Source organism: Grus americana, chromosome 3, assembly GCF_028858705.1.
Source record: "Grus americana isolate bGruAme1 chromosome 3, bGruAme1.mat, whole genome shotgun sequence".
Lineage (NCBI taxonomy): Eukaryota > Metazoa > Chordata > Aves > Gruiformes > Gruidae > Grus > Grus americana.
Genome location: NC_072854.1, coordinates 41,098,379 through 41,117,669, shown reverse-complemented (window position 1 = coordinate 41,117,669; position 19,291 = coordinate 41,098,379). Strand labels below are relative to the sequence as shown.

Sequence of the window (19,291 nt, the reverse complement as noted above, 5' to 3'; positions counted from 1 at the left end):
CATGAAAATATGGCTCACGGTTTGTTCTTATGACAGTCTTACCGCAGAGGTTCGACAGTGTTTGCTGGGAAGCATGGATTCATTACCCTGCGGGATCTGTTTCGTTGGGCTGAAAGGTACAGATTGGCAGAACAGCCTGAGAAGGAGTATGACTGGCTTCAGCACTTAGCAAATGATGGTGAGCCCTGCTGCCTCAGGTTTTTCAAGTGTCTGTAGAATTGCTTTCTAACCCTAGTTCTTAAGCATAAATTTTTCTTGCTGATTAACCAAGTAATAACTGCATTCTCTCTTCCTCTGTTTTATAGGGTTTATGCTTCTGGCAGGCAGGGTCAGGAAGCAGGAGGAGGTGGATGTTATTCAGAGTGTCCTTGAAAAACACTTCAAGAAAAAGCTATATCCTGAGTCTCTCTTCTCAGGGGAAAGCGTCAAAAAGCTACTGGGTGAGTTTCCTAGAAGGACTACACTGGTAGTTCTCTAGATGTGACTGAAGCTGATGGATTGCTTTGTGTTGTGCAGCTAAATCCTCCACGCGGATGTCGGTGATGGACAGAGATTTTAACCATATTGTCTGGACTCAAGGGATGAGGAGACTTGCCATTTTGGTGGGACGAGCCCTGGAGTTTGGTGAACCAGTACTGCTGGTGGGAGACACTGGGTAAGCTTGCTTTTTATTATGCAGTTCTTTGTAGTGCTGCACCAGCCACTGAGTCAGACACATGATGATTGTGTGGGCTTCAGTGCTGCTTCGATCTGGGACATTTAAGCCTCTGCCATGGCAAACTTGCAGCTGCTGTTTTTCACAGTCTCCTTTTGAGGGGAAGCAATTGCATCTCTTTCAGCACAAGTCTTTAATGGTATTATCTGCATTATGTATAACTACATAGAAATTATATAGAAAGTAGCAAACTGAAATGAGCTCACTTCTGTCCCACCTATCACAAGGTGCCCTGTAGAATCTCACTGTGCCTCACTGGGGAGGCTGCTTTTGGGGAATTGTGACATTTTTCTGTTTAAGAGCACATTCGCTTTTACCTGTTTCAAGAACTTGAATATAGCCTTGCTACTACTTCTCCCCAGTCCCCGCCTTGTATGCTGTAAAGGAGGTCATGGAAGTAGATGCTTCTTTGCTGATTATAAATTCAGGGAGTAAGTTTTTGTGGGGGAGAAAAATGCAAGAAAAGGGAGAAATAAAATTATTTGGGTAATAAATGAGAACTCTAGGTACTCATATGTAGCATCTCCAGTTTAATGAAACGTTAGGTTAATTGAATACCTGTAGGGGCAGGCTGAAATAAATTTGACTTTGAACCTGCAGAAATCCATCAATGCAGATATTGATTTAATTAAAGGCATCTTGTGCAAGTCAGCAAGAGTTGTGCCAAAAATGGCTTCACTTTCAATACATTTCTTTCAAGGAAAGGAGCAGAAGGAAATTTGCATGCTGGGTCTTTGCCTCAGCTCTTCAATGAAATTGAATCCTGTCCAAATAGAGCTGATTTTTATTTATTTTATTTTTCCCTTTCAATTAAATTACTTTGCAGGTGTGGTAAAACTACCATTTGTCAGATCTTTGCAGCATTAACAAATCAGAAGCTATACTCAGTGAATTGCCACTTGCATATGGAGACTTCAGACTTCCTGGGAGGACTGCGACCTGTCAGACAGAGGTCGAAAGACCAGGTTTGTCTTGCATCAATAGTAGTTTGGATAGTGTGACCATGGAAGCAAAAAGTAGCAGTCATTAATGACTTTTCACTTCCTTTTCCATTTTTTAGGAGGAATCTGATGGTTCTAGACTCTTCGAGTGGTGTGATGGCCCTCTTGTTTTAGCAATGAAGGAGGAGGGATTTTTCCTGCTTGATGAGATTTCTTTAGCTGATGATTCTGTACTAGAGCGACTTAACAGGTATGTCTTAAATGTGTTAGTATTAGCTATCCTCAGTGTGTCTATTCTTTATACAAACATGAATGGGGTAAGTCTAGCTTCTTCTAGGCACGTTTCTTTCTGTGCCTGGATGAGGTGCTCTCTTAATCATGTAGTTCATGCTGAAAGGAAGAATGACCCATATAACTCTGGCCTTGTTTGTGTTTCAACTTCTGTGCCAGTTTGCTTTGTTTTTCTAATTGTCATCTGTCTGACAGAGGTGCTAGTTTTAATCACAGTAATAAACAACTTCTGTTTCAGATTTTAATTACAGCTAGGGGAAAGATAGTAAGGTAAGACAAGATGAAACTGCCTTGTCTTGCCTAAGTCTTGATGTCTTAACTTATGTGGGAAAATAAAAGGTACTTTGATTAAAAAGCGGATATGTGTATGTTTGCTTGACATATGTTGGTACACTGGTTTTGTTGGTTTTGAATGCTTGGTTGGTGCCGTTACTTTCCATTTGGCTTTATAGTGCCACTACAGACTGATTTGCACTCAAACTGCAAAGCAAAATCTCCAATTTATCATCTGCAATATTAGTATTTGTTTTTAACCTTCTCTCTAGTGTTCTTGAAGCTGAAAAGACATTGGTACTTGCTGAAAAAGGTGGTCAAGATGATGAGGAGAATGAGGTAGAACTACTAGTTGCAGGAAAGAAATTTCGTATCCTTGCAACCATGAACCCAGGAGGTGACTTTGGGAAAAAAGAGGTAAATGTTGAAGCAACTGAAGTATGGCATGCATCTTCTGGTCATATTGACTGGTTAGTGATTGGATGTGCAACGCAAAAATGCATCATGCCAATTCTGGCATCCAGTACTTCCTAGTAGGCATCTGCCTCATCGCTCTGAAGGAAGATTAGGTTGTATCTGTTTTCCATCACTTCTGTGTGCTATCATTTTGACAATAGAAGTCAATACTTAGCAGAATGTCAAAGAAAACTTCTTTTGGCCTCTACTCTTAGGTAGGCTTGATATGTAGAATACTTCAGTACAGGAAGTGTGGCTTGTGAAGCAAGTGAATCCAGCTCTAACATGAGTCTGGAGTAGTGTGAAGTTGCACGATAGATTATTCTCCCTAATACTGGTGAGAAAGTGACAGGTAAAGGTCATGTTGTCTTTCATGTTGTCTGTCTTAGTGGATATGAATGTCACATCACAAAAGACCTTTCTCATTAAATGAAAAAAAATCTGTTTCTGAAGGTTGACTTTTAAGTAATTTAAGACAGGTTAAAAAAACCAAAACTTTTAAGCAGTGTTGGGAACGAGGACTTAAAAGAGCTGCAAGCTCTTTTATCCAAAAGAAGGTGGATACTCTATTTAAAGTGGTTTCTACGGTACTGAACAACTGATTGTAAAACCATGTGTTTGAAGGGGATTTATTTCTGCATTGTGTTTGTGCTAATGATTTTTGCTTGACTAATTCAGCCAGAGGAAGAGAGGAATTACAGAAATGAGTTGTAATTGAAGGCAAATTTCCACATGGTAGGTTGCTTCTGTATGCAAAGGGAGATTACATAGCTGTTGTTTGATACATGATGTCCTAGAATGAAATGGAGCTTTGGTGCTTGCAAACTAGCTCAGTTTCTTCCTAAATTCTTTCAAACTTTCTCATATATCAGCCATTCCCTGCATTAATACCACTACTACAAATCTTAAAATCCACATTCTCTCAAAGATTTTGTTAGTGTGGCCCTGTCAAAATTAGAAGGTAAGGTCTAGCTTGGTCACTTAATTTGTTGTTGGCAAGCATTGTGGCTACAAGGCTATTGGTTAACTGCAACCTTAAGTAATACAATGTAATGTAACTTGAATTGCTATGTCATTCTGCTTGTTTGCAGCTTTCTCCTGCATTGCGCAACAGATTTACAGAAATATGGTGTCCACAAAGCAATGGCCGTGACGATTTGATACAGATTGTAAAACACAATCTTCATCCAGGATTGTCTCTGGGTGGAGTAAACCATCAAGGTGAGTATTTCTCTGTGTTAGTATTCATGTATTGTTAAGAAAAAATGAGTTTGGCTGCTAAACTTGCCTCAGAATTTACACCACTGTGTCCGTTTTTCTTGTAAGTACACCTCTCTCTGAGGGTAGTTGTGAAATATTTTGGACTTTGTTCTTTCCTCATCATGCATATGTTATATGCCTAGCCAGAAGTAAGATCAAGGTTTTATTTACTTCACCATCCAGGTAGTTGAATTATCCCCAGTCCTTCAGTGCCTAATCTTAGTTTCAACGTGAGGTGTTGAAAGAACTGGCACTTCATTTTCTGCCAGCAGCTTCACTGTTAGTATTAATCACTCAATTCTGTCTTGTTACTTGGATTTAAAAGGATCTGCAATGACAGCACAGGTGTGGACTTACTCTGCAGTTATTCTGCCTGTTAGGATATAGAGTATTCATCCACATTGCTCATGCTTTACAACTGTACCTATTTTAGTGATGCTTATTTTACAACAATGTAGATGTGACCAATACAATTATTTGATAACTCCACTGGTTTTTTTACCCTCTTTTTTTAGGGGCAGACATAGCAGAGCTCATGATGGACTTTGTTGAATGGCTGACTAATCAAGAGTTTGGTCACCAGTGTATTCTCAGTGTGCGAGATGTCTTGTCATGGGTTAATTTTATGAATGTCATGGTAGAGAATGAAGAGTCTAATTCTGCCAAGGAATATAGCCGCCTTTATGTTTCTCCAATGATGTCTTTTATCCATGCTGCATGTTTAGTATACATTGATGGAATAGGATCAGGTAAGTGTTCAGTGCTCATTTGGTAGCAGAAAATATGAAGGTATATATTTGTATTAATATTTTTGAGTAGAATGCAAACAAAATGCTTTGGGGCAGCATGAAACTCTTCTGGGAGAAGTTTTCACTTCCATTTAACAATATCCTGTACTTCATATGCCTTTTCATGTTTCAGTAGCAAGGGTCTGAATAATACAGCAAGCTTAAGAGGTAGTAATTAAAATATTATAAAGGCTAGCACACAAATTAAGCCTGTGGTTTTTTTTACTGAGTCTTCTGAGTTGATAAGGTACTTAATTACATGACCACGTGTTATTTCTCTCTCCCACTCCACATGTCAACATCTGTGTGTGCTAGCCTGTATTGTGCATGGCTCAGAATGCATCTTGGCATGTTTGGCCACTGGCCCAGCTGATAAATTAGGAGATATGGAAATGGGGAAAAAGTGAAAAGCCACAAGGAATGCAGGGAAAGAAGGCCTGGGGGGGTTATGGCAAGGGATCAGGATGATAGTGATGGTAGAAGAAAGGGCTTTGGAAATAAGGTGTCCTTAATTCTGTTGCTCACAAAACAATTTGTCCATGGCAAATAGTATGGGAAGCACTGGCAAACAAGAGCACTAACATGAAATATAAAACTAAAACAGAATACTGCACAAAAATGGCATCTGCGAAGGAAGTGAATTTCTTAATCATAAGATGTATGTGCCTAGTTATGTCTGTGAAGCACGCTTAACTTTTCTAATTACAGGTACAACATCCTGCTTGGCTGATACAGCTTTATTAGCTCGTGAAAAATGCCTGACATTCTTATGTGAGAAAATGAGTCAAGTCCTTGAGCTGACTGATTATCAGAAGAATGAACTGAAGATTTATGAAAGGACAAAGGAGAGAGAGTTTGTGTGGATGGACAGCTTTATGGGAATCCACCCCTTTTTTATTCCAAGAGGCAAGAGTCTGTGTGGGAGTGGGTGGATGTTTATTCTGTGGGTTTTATTTCCAGTAGTTCTGTTATTCACTAAATCTTAGTAGGATACCTGAACCATTAAAGAACAATTTATAGTTTGTTCTCAAGCCTTAGAAAAATGCCTTTTCTGCCTCCAGGTGTGTTGATTGCAACTCAATCACATTTATTGAGAAGACACATCTGTTAATTGCTTTATTTGATGACTTTTTATAATTACTGCTTAATGGCCTAATTTTAGTAGACTTTTTAATGTAACAAGGGTTCTTTAATTTTGAGTTGTAATTTTCTTCCACTTTGCATGGTCAGGTTGCCTGCTAACTTCTGCTGACTAAAGCTAGAGCTCATCCTGGCCCTTGTGTAAAGCACGGAGAGCAGGGGTCCTAATAACCTGCCTTGCTGGGTACTTAGTCCCTGCATTTCAGTTCCTCATGTGACAAATTAATGCAAATGGAACTGTCTAAATATCACTTTCTACTCTTTAAATACTGTAACGGGACTAAAAAGTGATGGCTATGAGCCTTCTAGTTCAGCTGGTTAGTCTTTAGTACACGGAACTATGTGTTTCTAATGCTGTCTCAGTCGTTGTCTTTGAACATTTTGATATTCATGGACATGTTAGTCATGCATAAAATTGTATTAGGTAATGCTTTTTTGTAAATTACTTTGTTTCCCTCTGCTAATTCGATCACAAAAGGAGAGATCTCTTTCATACTAAACATGTATCAAGACATGTAAGATAAATTGGTGATTAATATCTTGCATACCTGAGCAATGCTGTATTACAGAATTTGGAGAGTGATGTCCCAGTGAGCTCTACTGGCTGGAATTTGGTAGAAAAGCTCTGTACTCCCTCCTTGCTGTATGTCATAATAACAGTAAAGAAAATATGTGCCTCACAGTGCACTTCAAAGCAGTCTTCCTTCACAGAACTGGCAGCATATGGAACAGATTAATATGTTGTTCTATAACATGACTGAATTGTATCCTTTGGTGCCAAATTTTCAAAAGCTACTTTTGAGTTTTAGATCCGCATGTCTGAAGCATAAGGACAGACACGATTTTTCAGTGATAGATCTCTAGTTTTGGTCACAAACCAGGAAGTGTCAAAACTTCATGGCAAAATACATTGTATGTTCATATGCTTTTTGCAGAATTCAACATAAATATGCGGAGATGGGCTGAGACACAACTGTGGGTCAAACAGTATATGTGCCTGATCTCTGAGAATGGGATACAAGCTTGATCTCCGTTGCTTGCTGTAACGACACCAAGAACTAACAGACAGAACAGTCTCGATCAGAAGCATGCTGTCAGCAGCTCCAGCATGAACATTCTGGTTTATTTGTCTTCTGATTTACCTTTCCTTTGTTTTAGGCCCTGTTCTTCAGAGGAACAGCATTACAGATTATGCTCTAAATGCTGGGACTACAGCAGTGAATGCACAAAGACTGTTAAGAGCCCTACAGCTTAACAAACCTATTTTGTTGGAGGGGTCACCAGGAGTAGGCAAGACCAGTCTAGTTGCTGCTCTGGCAAAAGCCTCAGGAAACTGTCTTGTTCGAATCAACCTGTCTGAGCAAACGGTAGAATAAAATACTATCTTTGTAACTTAGCGTTTATGACGGGGAGGCTTTGTTTAATTTAAAAGCGTGATTCTTTTTAACTTTGGTGCTGAGTCTGAAGTGCCAATTTTTCCTTCTTTGTCTCAAGATAAAACTAAATGGGAAGGGGGAATCAGAAAGAGCAGTGAGCTTCTGTGAGCGAATGCCAATGCCCAAATTTTTCTGTTCTTTTTCAAGCGAAGACGTGTATCTTTGTCTACTGTGTTTTTCTTGGCTTCTGCAAAGTTACTTGAAAACAGCATTAAGGCTTTCTAGCTTTTCTGTTCCAATTTAATTTTTTTATTGTTAAATATAGTAGCTGGTCACTGTAGTCCTATCATGCAAAAGCTTTTAGCATCTTGCAATTACTGAAAATTTTTAAATAGAGCTAAAATGTAGGTATTAAAAGGGGAGGGAGAAAATGTGAAGTAAAGTTAACAAAGGCTGCTTATGAACTTTTGTGGAGCTTTGTAATTTCTTCCCCCGCCTCGTTCTCTACTCCCAAAGGATGTGACAGACTTGTTTGGGACAGACTTGCCTGTTGAAGGTGGGAAGGGAGGAGAATTCGCCTGGCGTGATGGACCACTACTAGCAGCATTAAAGGCTGGACACTGGATTGTATTAGATGAGGTAAATTCAAGTTTGGGACACAAATAAAACAGAGTGTTCTGAAAGAGCAAAGATGATGATTTGGCATGTAGGATAAATACCTTTGATGGTTGATGACTGAAATAAATTTTGCTTAGTTTTAGTTACGTGCATCTAGTGCCACATTGAAAGTGATCGTTCTGCTTAAGAGAAAATTAATCTCCCTCTACTAAGTCACACTGCCCCTTGGCCCTCTGTAGAGGGAGTGTAAAAGACAGGCTTTGACTAGACCTCTTGTAGACAAGAAGACAAGGGTTGAATCCCAGCCTAACTTACTGCAGAAAACCAAGGATAGACTTGATTTACGTTTTAAAGTTTGGGGTTTTTTTCTGGGGAAGAGTGTCAGCAGAGGTCTTGGTTCCATACTCTTATGTGGATATAATTGCACTGAAACAGAAGGTGTTTTGCTGGGACCAGTACACTGTGTTGGGTACTGATTTAATTGAGATCAAAGAGTTCCATTTTGCCAGTACAAGCTATCCTGCCATCACAGGTTTGTTCATGTACCATGTAGCAAATGCTTTTAAGCATATGTGTGCACAGAGCTCACTTGGCAACGAGCATTCTCATTACTGCAGAGTACAAAATCTTAAATTCTTTAGCTGTGTGTAGACCTTTTTTTTTTCTATTGTGAAGAATACTATTTTAAACAAAATTATATTTAAATAACCCAGACTGCCTTCATTTAAAAAACAAGCAAACAAACAAAACACTCTGAATGTCACAAATGTGTGAACATAAGTTCAGAAGAAACGTCTTGAACATGCAGATTTTACAGTGGAGAATTGTTTTGTTATCATGCTGTAAACACAGTACGAATGGCAAGTGCACGTAACGAAAAGTGTTAGTTATCATTTCATTGCTCCAGTGCAATAGCAGTCTAGCAGGAGGTAATAAGATGTGACAGTGTTAGCACAGCAAAGAAATTGAATTTTACCTTCTGTGTATCCTAGACTCATATATTAAATATTACGCAAAAGTGTTTTGGGGAACATTAATATTGTATCCTTATTTTTTTCCTCAGTTGAATCTGGCTTCTCAGTCTGTATTAGAGGGGCTAAATGCATGTTTTGACCACAGAGCAGAGATTTATGTTCCAGAATTGGGAATGAATTTTCATGTACAGCACAAGAAGACTAAGATTTTTGGATGCCAGAATCCATACAGACAAGGAGGTGGAAGAAAGGGTCTACCCAAGTCCTTTCTTAATAGATTTACACAGGCAAGCTTATTTGTTTGGTTTAAATTATGTCACAATCTTGTCTGTCTTGTTTTCTGACTATATCAACACTTGGCATTCTCTTGATTCTACAGGTGTATGTTGATCCACTGTCAGCAGAAGATATGGAGTTTATTGGGAATACTCTGTTTCCTGCTATTGATAAAAGTATTATTGCTAAAATGGTTGCTTTCAATAACAAGGTAAATACATGTTTTAACTTCACTTGTGTAGAAGTAGTCAGAATGCAGTAAGATTTAAAAAAATGTTACATTTCCAAGCATTTTTATAGAAAAGTGCATGGGTAAAAAAAGAGGAATGGAAGTACATGCGGAAGAAAGTAAACACCACCACTAAAACCCACCACTACAGTTATCAACCAAGTATCTGACTGAAGAGGCATTATTTTTCACAGAAGATTATACACACACACAAAAAAAAAAAAGGCTTTGTTCTACAAAAGGTGGAAACAATTACAGTTTGGTAGCTTGGTGAAGTGAGTTGAGAAAATAATGGTTTTCCACACATATGGGTTATTCTTGAAGCACAAACAAAATGAGCTATTATCTTAACGAAAACTGAAATGTGTATTTCTGTTTCTGGTCTGAATTTTTAATCTGCTCTTTATTATGGGATGTTGTTAGTGAAAGCAGCATCTGACATTTACAGAAGCAGAAGCTTGTAAGGATATGTGGCGTTCTTCTGGAACACTGAGACACCAATAAAAGGAAAATCTTTCCTGATAGGATTTGTCTATGACAAAGGATTCAGAGATGCTTGGATCTAAAATTTTGCTAATATAAAGCTTGTTGAAAAACTTATAATTGCAACTTTAATCAACCTCCTAGTTATTTTGTGGTTTAGATGCTGCCATTTTGCACAAAGTACAGGATATAAAATTCATAATAAGAATTTTATTTGTGGTCTTGCTTCTGAAATTGTGTTTAATCTTCATGTCATGAAACAAAAAAAGTGTAGTAATATTAAGAGAAAGTAGTATTCTGTGGCCTGAATTAAGTCTTTTGTGGCAGCGTCTTACTGAATAGTCATTTATAGAGTGCAAGAGTAAAAAAAGGAAAATTGAGCTGCGTGTTAGAGAATTAGTAGATGAAAGACAAACTAAATCAAACTTTAGTTCCCGACATCTTCAGAAAAGTGAATACAGCTTGTTCTGTCTATTGTCCTCTGTCTTGTAAGCAGTGCCAAAGGCAGAAGTTCAGTTGAAATTTTTTTAAAAAAATTTGAAGACCAGCATATGGGTGCAATAAAATATTTTCTTTTTTTAACTGCTACTTTTTCCAGATTGACAAAGAAGTAATGACTGAAAAAAAGTGGGGACAGAAAGGAGGACCCTGGGAGTTCAACTTACGTGATCTTTTCCGCTGGTGCCAGCTTATGCTTGTTGACCAGTCACCAGGATGTTATGATCCAGGCCAGCATGTATTTTTGGTATATGGAGAAAGAATGAGAACCAAGGAAGACAAAGAAAAGGTAAGCTGTGTGTTCTCCTTCCTTGCTCTTCAGATTGGCAGGGAGTATTTCTAGAAATCCAAGTGTAAATTTAAAGACGTCTTGCAATTCATTCATAGATACCACCTCTTACAAAAGAAAAACAGGTTTGTTTGGGGTTTTGAGGTTTAACATACGTACCTGCTCCCCTTGTCATTTAATATATCAATTTAATTACCTACTAGTATAAAAGCAGAAAGCTGGTTTAAATGAAGACAAGTAGAATAACAAAGGACTTAGAGCAAAACACAGCATATTCTTGCGTGATTCTGTATGAAATGATAATGTTCCCATAGAAGTGGTATGGGCCGCATGGGTACTTGTGAGAAAGAGAAGATAGGGAGCAGAGAAGAGAAATAGCACTAAGATATGGAGAGATTCTTAAAGTTATGGTTAAAAAGCATTTGCGTCAGTACTGTCCTGTAATTCTTCCCTTCCCTACCAGCGTTTTTTAATTGTTCTGGCTTGGGTTTCTTTTACTAACTTTTACTAATCTGTTACTTCTTTCATCTGCCTGTTAAATTGCTCCCCTTGTTCTGTTAAACTCACTGCTTAAGATTTCTCTGATAAAACCCAGTCACTGCAGTTGTTGTTCAGCCTTTGCCACCTACTTATCCCTCTCTTGTCTAGAAATCCTTTGCTTTTGTTTCATTTCACAACACTTAAATGGTGTTAAACTAAAAGTCGATCAGATTTTAAGACTGAAGTTACTGGCTGTATGTGACTGGATATTCTTCTCATGGGTTTACTTGCCCCTTCCTGTAGTAGTTACATTTTTGTGTGTTATCAAAGATCTTATTTACAGAGTGACTCTTCTTTACCAGTATTTTGTTAAAGAGAAACATTACTTGAAGTATTTCAAGTCACAGGAAAGCATGGTTAATGAAGGGGTTGCTGTGGGCAGCTCACACTCACTTTCATTGCTTCTTGCACTTTGAATGAAATGATACTTGTGATTAACCTGTGTAGTTACTATCATGCGGCTGTGGAGCTGAGACAGAAGGCTACTTTAGAACAATGGATAACTTAAGACTGATAAGTTTCTTTTTTGCTCTTTCAACTGTTTCAGGTTATATCTATATTTAGGGACATTTTTGGTCAGGAAGCTGATGTATATACAGGAACCAGAGAGTTTCACATCACTCCATACAATGTTCAGGTAAGCTGTTGACAGGAGGTTTTGTGAGTAGAGAGAGAAGGAAGTGACTTGCACAGCTGAGCTCCCATTTGCCTCTGCATACTCATGTGTGTCTCATCCCTTCCAGATCGGTTATTCAGTTCTTTCTCGTGGCAACTATATTCCTCGTCCTGGCAGAAATCTCTCACTTCTGCATCATTCACTGCAGTCCCTCGAGTCCATAATGAAATGTGTGCACATGAGCTGGATGGTAATCCTGGTCGGCCCGGCAGCTGTTGGCAAAACCAGTCTTGTTGAGCTGCTGGCCCATCTGACCGGCCATCAACTAAAAATCATGGCAATGAACAGCGCGATGGATACAACTGAACTCCTGGGTGGATTCGAACAGGTAAATCCTGTTTTGGTAATATGACAATATTTCTCCTTCCTACCTCACAATGGCAAGTCCTCTGTCATTTTAGTGTTTAAGCACCAAGCCGTAGGCACCAGTCTTCTGGATGAACTAACTCTATAATGGCATGTTTGCAGGTTGATATCAATAGGCCATGGCAGCGCCTGTTGGAAAGAGTGGAGAATGCTGTGAGCACGCTAGTAAGGGATAGCCTTCTCCTGACGGAAATCTGCGCAGATGATGCTGAAGTTGTGCTGCGTGCTTGGAGCAATTTCATCCTGAATTACAAACCCAAATCTCTGGGTGAAGGAGGTAGAAGTGTTACAGCTGAATTAGTGAGCAAACTGGAGGGAATACTTGTACTTACCCAGCGACTAAACAACAAAATAAATTCTTATTCTAAGGCAGGTATGTATGGTGGGTGCTCTGAAGTAAAGACTGTATGTTCTTCTGAAGAAAATGAGAAATATATAAATCTACAGTGAAAGCTTGAGAAAATTTGAGGAGTTTTTGTAGATTTCTTGTATGTTGCTTCATACTTATACTACAGCTTCTGAGAACGTTACATTGGTGATGGTTCTTGGTTTATTGTTTGTGTAGTTACATCTAGTAGCGATCAGTAGTCCACATTGAAATTCTCTTGTACTTGAACTACTCAACGTATGATGCAATATAGCTCTTATCTTGTATCCCTAAGAAAGGGAATTTGGATATTCTATTCTTGCATTTGTTCTCTGAAGCATTTATCAGCTGAGCTTTACAAATGTCAGCAGAATATTATGTGTGTTGTTTTTTCTTCTTTTTATTTTTTTAAATCATTGACTAAAATACGGCATTAATATTTTAATTATATTAGTCCATCAAACTTCATCTAATGGGGGAGAAAAGTGTGTTTAAGGAGAAAAGTGTCAGTCTAGTTTGTATTTCTCTGTGCTTGCCAAGCCCCTCTACCCTCATGGATTTTGCCCATGGGAGGCTACTTGAAGAGTTGGAGCCTCTGATATTATGTTCCCCTAAAAAGTAGGAAGCATATATATTTATTAACAAAATAACTACTATTTTTCTTGAATAGAACAGGAAGCTACCTCAGTGATGTAAGTCTTGATGTAAGATATACTTCTTTCAGAGTTTGCTCACCTGGTAGAAGAGTTCCGGCATTTCAAGCTGCAGCAGGCCCAGGCTGCTGACCATAACAGCCATGGCACTTTTGAGTGGGTGGATGGGATGTTGGTTCAGGCCCTGCAGTCGGGAGACTGGCTGTTGATGGACAATGTGAACTTCTGCAAGTAAGAGATTTTAGTAGCCTTGTTTCACTGAGCAGATCCCTTGACCTCCCTATCTGACTTTGCCTTTTACTGTATGGTTCACAACTGAACATTTTGCTTTTGATAACAACACATGGGAACAGTAACTTAGATTTTCTGGAAGAGCATCTTCCTTCTTAGCTTAGCAGTTGACAGTTTTCCTGTTACCTTATAACGTAATTAGCTGTTTAGCTTTTTGCTTAAGACTCGTACCATTTTGATTTCACATCAGAAGGGGTTCAAATTGTTACCTTTTATAACCACATGAATTTCTCTTGAATCTAGCCCTTCTGTGCTGGACCGCCTGAATGCTTTACTTGAACCAGGAGGCGTTCTTACCATGAGTGAGAGAGGTGTGATAGATGGCACAATTCCTACAATAGCTCCTCATCCGAACTTCAGGTGCTTTGTATTTCTACTTTTTTTGTTTTTCCTTTTTTTTTCCCCATACTCAATAGCAGGTTTAGAAAAAAAGTGTTAGCAGTCTTTTGGTATTTTGAATGCTGTTCAGTTTGCCATGTACTGTGGTGATTCTGTCTGGCAAGGAAGAAGATGCACTGTGAGCATATGATCATAGAATCGTAGAATGGTTTGGGTTGGAAGGGACCTCAAAGATAATCTAGTTCCAACCCCCCTGCTGCGGGCAGGGACACCCTCTACTAGGCCACGTTGCCCAAAGCCTCATCCAACCTGGTCTTAAACACTTCCAGGGAGGGGGCCTCCACAACCTCTTTGGGCAACCTGTTCCAGTACCTCACCACTCTAACAGGAAAGAATTTCTTTCTAACATCTAACCTAAATCGACCCTCCTTCAGCTTGAACCCATTACCCCTTGTCCTGTCACTACACTCCCTGATAAACAGTCCCTCACCAGCTTTCCTGTAGGCCCCTTCAGGTACTGGAAAGCCACAATTAGATCTCCCTGGAGCCTTCTTTTCTCCAGGCTCTCCCAACTCTCTCAGCCTGTCCTCCTAGGAGAGGTGCTCCAGCCCTCTGATCAGCTTCGTGGCCCTCCTCTGGACTCGCTCCAACAGCTCCATGTCTCTCCCGTACAGGGGCCCTCAGAGCTGGACGCAGTACTCCAGGTGGGGTCTCACCAGAGCGGAGTAGAGGGGCAGAATCACCTCCCTCGACCTGCTGGTCACGCCTCTCTTGATGCAGCCCAGGACACGGTTGGCTTTCTGGGCTGCAAGCGCACACTGCCGGCTCATGTTGAGCTTCTCATCAATCAATACCCCCAAGTCCTTCTCCTCAGGGCTGCTTTCAATCCATTCCTCACCCAGCCTGTAGTTGTTCTTGGGATTGCGCTGACCCACATGCAGGACCTTGCACTTGGCCTTGTTGAACTTCATGCGGTTCGCACGGGCCCACCTCTCAATCCTGTCAAGGTCCCTCTGGATGGCATCCCTTCCCTCCTGTGTGTCGACCACACCACACAGCTTGGTGTCGTCGGCAAGCTTGCTGAGGGTGCACTCGATCCCACTGTCCATGTCGCCGACAAAGATGTTGAACAGTGCCGGTCCCAGTACCGACCCCTGAGGAACGCCACTCGTCACTGTTCTCCACTTGGACATTGAGCCGTTGACCGCAACCCTTTGAGTGTGACCGTCCAGCCAATTCCTCACCCACCGAGTGGTCCATCCATCAAATCCATGTCTCTCCAATTTAGAGACAAGGATGTCGTGCAGGACAGTGTCAAATGACTTGCACAAGTCCAGGTAGATGACGTCAGTTGCCCTTCCCTTATCCATGGACGCTGTAACCCCATCATAGAAGGTCACCAAATTTGTCAGGCACGATTTGCCCTTAGTGAAGTCATGTTGGCTGTCACTAATCACCTCCTTATTATGTGATTATATTACATGATACAGAGCTTAAGAGACTTGGCTTTATATCGCTGTTGCAGCACAGACTATTACACTGGAAAAGTTGTAGCAGTATACCTCTGCCTTGATTCTCCACTTTTAATTTAGGATTTCAGCACTTCCCTGTCTCACTGTAATGGAGTTGAGGATAGATGTGTTGAAGATGGTGCAGTATTCAGATATGTTGGTAATTAAAGCTGGTATATTGACATAATAATTTCCTTCCCAGGTTTTTCCATTCCATCCATAAATTTTGAGTTTCCTGAAGTGACAGCGCAAAAAAACCCCCCCCAACCCCCCCAAAAAACCCCCAACAAAGCCAAAATACTATGCCCCCTGCCCCACCCCCCAAAAAAAACCAACCCCAAGACCAACCAACCAAAAAAAAAAAAACCACCCAAACACAAAAACAACCAACCAGACAGTCTGTGTTCTCTCAGACCTGAGGTAGTCTCTGGGAGAGATGGGAGGAGAACATACAGAGTATTCTGTATAATTCCTACCTTTTTTTAAAATTCGTGAAAAGATTATTGAGACTTGATATGCTTTGGTCCCTCTGAATTGGAAACAAGATCTTTGACTTTCCAGAAACCTGGTTTTGCTGCATTGTGTCTCAGTAGTTTTTTCCTCCTTGGTTTTGAGAGATGTCTACTGATAGTATTAGCTACTTGAGTGTTGGACACTTTGGGTTTTAAATAGCAAAGATTTATCTGAAGCTGTTGCTAAGACTTTCAAAAGTTGTCTTTATAGCTCAGAGGCGTAGTTTAACTTTTTTTGTGAGTAGGCAAATGATAAAGTAGATGTAGCTCAGATAGAACTGAGTTCGATCATGCAGTATATCTGTGGCTAATTTCAAAGTGTAATTATTCATACAGATTTCTCATTGAAATTCAGTAGATATCTCTGGCTTTCTAGATATCAGTGTCCTCACTTTTATGAAGATAAATTTACTTTATGGATTTGGTGGTTCTGGAGAGATAATTTGAAGCCTGAAGTTACATCTTAAGAATGTAAGGCAGTTGGACTAGATGATCATTGTAGGTCCCTTCCGATTGAACTATTCTATTCTAATATCCAACAGGCTTTTCCTTTCCATGGATCCTGTTCATGGGGAAATATCCAGAGCCATGCGGAATCGTGGGATTGAAATTTACGTTCCTGGGGAGAACGATGGAAATGTATTGGACAATCTGGATTTGAAGTTACTCCTACATGGTTTGGGTTTAGTGGGAGATAGCATCTGTGATGCACTTATGGCTGTGCATTCAGAAACCAAGGCAGCGATAGCAGGTAAGAAAAGTCTGTTCAGTATTTAACAACTTGGGCTTATTACATATATTTGGATTAACTTTTAATATTAAGCTTGGTTATTTTATTGTTATGTCCTGACATAGGTAAAGGCATAAAAGTATAATCAAGTTGTTTTGGGTTGTTTTTCCTGTTCTCAGGAAGAAGGCCCAAATCATAAAAAGATGGTAATTAGAGTGCTTTGTAAGGAGACATCGGACACTGGCAAATGTCAGTTGTCTGTTACTACATGGAAGGCAATATTTTCTAAGTGAAAATTAGCAAAATAGAGGGTTTGCACAAGCTCTATTCAAGTTGTTCTTTAGAACAAGATGGCACTGAATTCCATTCATCTCAGCTGCCTGATGTCTTGTTTTGAGTTGGTCACCTGTTATTTACAGCCTTGTCAGATTTTCTTATTAACCTTGGGAAGAATCCATTCAATTTTCAGGACCCAGTGGGGTTCATTTGTTTTGGATCTTCTTCAGGGATTAAAGTGGTGTTTGTGGTCAGGGGATTAAAAGATTGTCAATTACTAAACAGTCATATCACCCTAAATGCTGTGTATCTTTCAGGTTCTGTGTCATCTTTGTCACCTTTGCTTCAGGCTGCTGTGTTAATTGTGCAGCAGATACAGAGAGGCCTTGGATTAGCAAAGTCTTTTTACAGAGCCTGTTGGGAAGTTTATGGCCGCTCACAGCAACTGCAGATTAACCAAAAGGTAAAAGTCTTGTGTTTGAAAGCTTTTCTTACATCATCTAGGTATATGAAAAGTGTCATTTCATGAGGCTCGTGTTTGAGATCCTCTGTTTCCTAAGTGACTGAGCAAGGGGTTGATGAAGATGATGCTCTTGGGGAGATGATCTAAGCAATTTTAAATGTCTTCTCAGGCATCTGTCAGATGATCAAGAAGAGAGAGGGATTAAGTGGTATTTGGACACTTTCTGTGTCTTTTAGATTCTGAGACTTCTTTGGCTCCAGTGTAAGCAGTACAGTTATGCATGTAACTTTAACAGATCAGTTGAAGCTCAAAAGTTGTTTGGGTTTTTTTGGTATCGAATGGTGAAGTATAGTGCATCTCAGCTGTCACCTAGTATTTCATGACATATTTTCTCAGCCTGGTGGCATGCTACTGGAGACAGAGGTTAGATGAGCGAGAGTTGCATAAAGATGGTCAATCTGGGATGTACTTGTTGAGATATTTCCCAGAGGATAAGTATGATTTGTTGGACATATTGTAGATAGTGGCTCGCTCTTTTGCAGCATAAGGGAGCCAGAGAATATCTCAGTTGGACTTTGAGGCTTACTTGTTTTTTAACAGCTTCAGCTTAGACTTTGGAATATTAATACTGATGAATCTATAGCCTGAAACACTGCACACTGTCATTTGGAGATAGCAATATTCACTTCCTATTTTAAACTGTACGGTATGTTCTTTCACTTATGGTTGGAATGTTTTGGTACTTCTGTTGTGTACATTGTATAGTGTTTGTAGAACATTTGGTTTATAACAATTTCATAATAAATACATGTAATTAAAGAATTCCCTGAGCTATTGTACTTGAATACATGTTTGATTCTAAACTGCTTCTTGGTTGTTTGTTGTAGCTTGTGTTAGAATTGGTTACGAAGCATGCTTCATCTCTGGCTTCCCATGAAACTTGGGGTGACTCCTTGCTAGCAATGGGATTGTGGCCAGACTCCCTACCTACAGGTCTGTTCGCAGCTGAAGACTCACTTCTTTCAACAGTCCGGAGCGATGCACAGGTCCTAATGTATTGTCTGAATAGACTAAACCTTAAAAACTGCAGGTAGGCAAGAAACATTTTTTTGTCTAATAAATGAGTAAGAAGCAAGATATATCTGAACTACTGATGGCAGGTCATTGTTCCCTGCAAAACTTTGTCTTGAGCAAATTGTGTGGGTAGAGACTGTGGTCATCACACTCAGTAACTGAGGCTTACCTTTCCATGCAGCCACTATAAGTACAAGTTTAATTATTTACTGTTTTATTCTTCAGTCCAAAATACTTGACTTTATTCAATCTTCAGTAAGTGCCTTTGGCCCATTTTGAGTTGTTAGGAGTAGGCATTTAGCAGAAAATGTCAATGCAAACACTGGGTTTACACGGTAATAAGAGCCCCAAAAATCTCTTCCTTCACTTTTCTTCTGAACTTTAAAAAAAAAAGAATATTCAATTAGTTTTAAATAACTAATGATCCTCTGTATTTCCTGCTTTCATGTAAACAATTATTCATCAGTTACTTTAGGTCCAGTAGCTTCAGGTGAAAAAAACTTCCTCCTTCAGAGCTGTCTGAAAGAAGTCTCATGTGCAGGGGCCATATGCAAGAAGTCTTTTTAATGATTTATTGTGCAATATAACTGTTGTTTTCACAACACTGGTGTGAAATCTTCCTTCCTTTCTGTTTTGCTTAGTGACCTACTGTGGACAGGTACTGTGGCTTGCTTCCAGTGAAAGAACAAGGTGTAGCAGTTAGTACTAAGATATAATGTTTAAATTGTAGAACCTTAGCAATGTGCTGTTTTGGTTTTTTATCAATGGCACTTCTCTCCTATCTTTATCTTTTTTAACTTATCTTCATATACCATTCTAGTGCGTAGATCAGTTGTAAATTTCACAGGGAAATGTTGTGCGTATTCACTTAGAATCATAAAATGGC

At 39.6% G+C, this 19,291-nt stretch overlaps 1 protein-coding gene across 7 annotated transcripts in view; it reads left to right on the top strand.

The window, feature by feature from the left end:
* Positions 1 to 19,291, top strand: part of MDN1 (midasin AAA ATPase 1) — a 105,458-nt gene that overhangs the window by 34,874 nt on the left and 51,293 nt on the right. For 5 of the 7 annotated variants that reach the window (XM_054819679.1, XM_054819681.1, XM_054819680.1 and 2 more), the window contains exons 27-48: positions 37 to 178; positions 306 to 440; positions 517 to 655; positions 1,542 to 1,680; positions 1,776 to 1,906; positions 2,493 to 2,637; positions 3,768 to 3,897; positions 4,452 to 4,685; positions 5,433 to 5,630; positions 7,023 to 7,231; positions 7,757 to 7,879; positions 8,922 to 9,119; positions 9,212 to 9,319; positions 10,419 to 10,607; positions 11,695 to 11,784; positions 11,891 to 12,151; positions 12,292 to 12,562; positions 13,281 to 13,440; positions 13,744 to 13,860; positions 16,405 to 16,613; positions 17,186 to 17,331; positions 18,219 to 18,421. In XM_054819679.1, the coding sequence (XP_054675654.1) occupies positions 37 to 178; positions 306 to 440; positions 517 to 655; positions 1,542 to 1,680; positions 1,776 to 1,906; positions 2,493 to 2,637; positions 3,768 to 3,897; positions 4,452 to 4,685; positions 5,433 to 5,630; positions 7,023 to 7,231; positions 7,757 to 7,879; positions 8,922 to 9,119; positions 9,212 to 9,319; positions 10,419 to 10,607; positions 11,695 to 11,784; positions 11,891 to 12,151; positions 12,292 to 12,562; positions 13,281 to 13,440; positions 13,744 to 13,860; positions 16,405 to 16,613; positions 17,186 to 17,331; positions 18,219 to 18,421 (3,677 nt within the window). The remainder of the gene's footprint in view (positions 1 to 36; positions 179 to 305; positions 441 to 516; positions 656 to 1,541; positions 1,681 to 1,775; positions 1,907 to 2,492; positions 2,638 to 3,767; positions 3,898 to 4,451; positions 4,686 to 5,432; positions 5,631 to 7,022; positions 7,232 to 7,756; positions 7,880 to 8,921; positions 9,120 to 9,211; positions 9,320 to 10,418; positions 10,608 to 11,694; positions 11,785 to 11,890; positions 12,152 to 12,291; positions 12,563 to 13,280; positions 13,441 to 13,743; positions 13,861 to 16,404; positions 16,614 to 17,185; positions 17,332 to 18,218; positions 18,422 to 19,291) is intronic. The other 2 variants (XM_054819683.1, XM_054819682.1) reach the window with 2 other exon arrangements.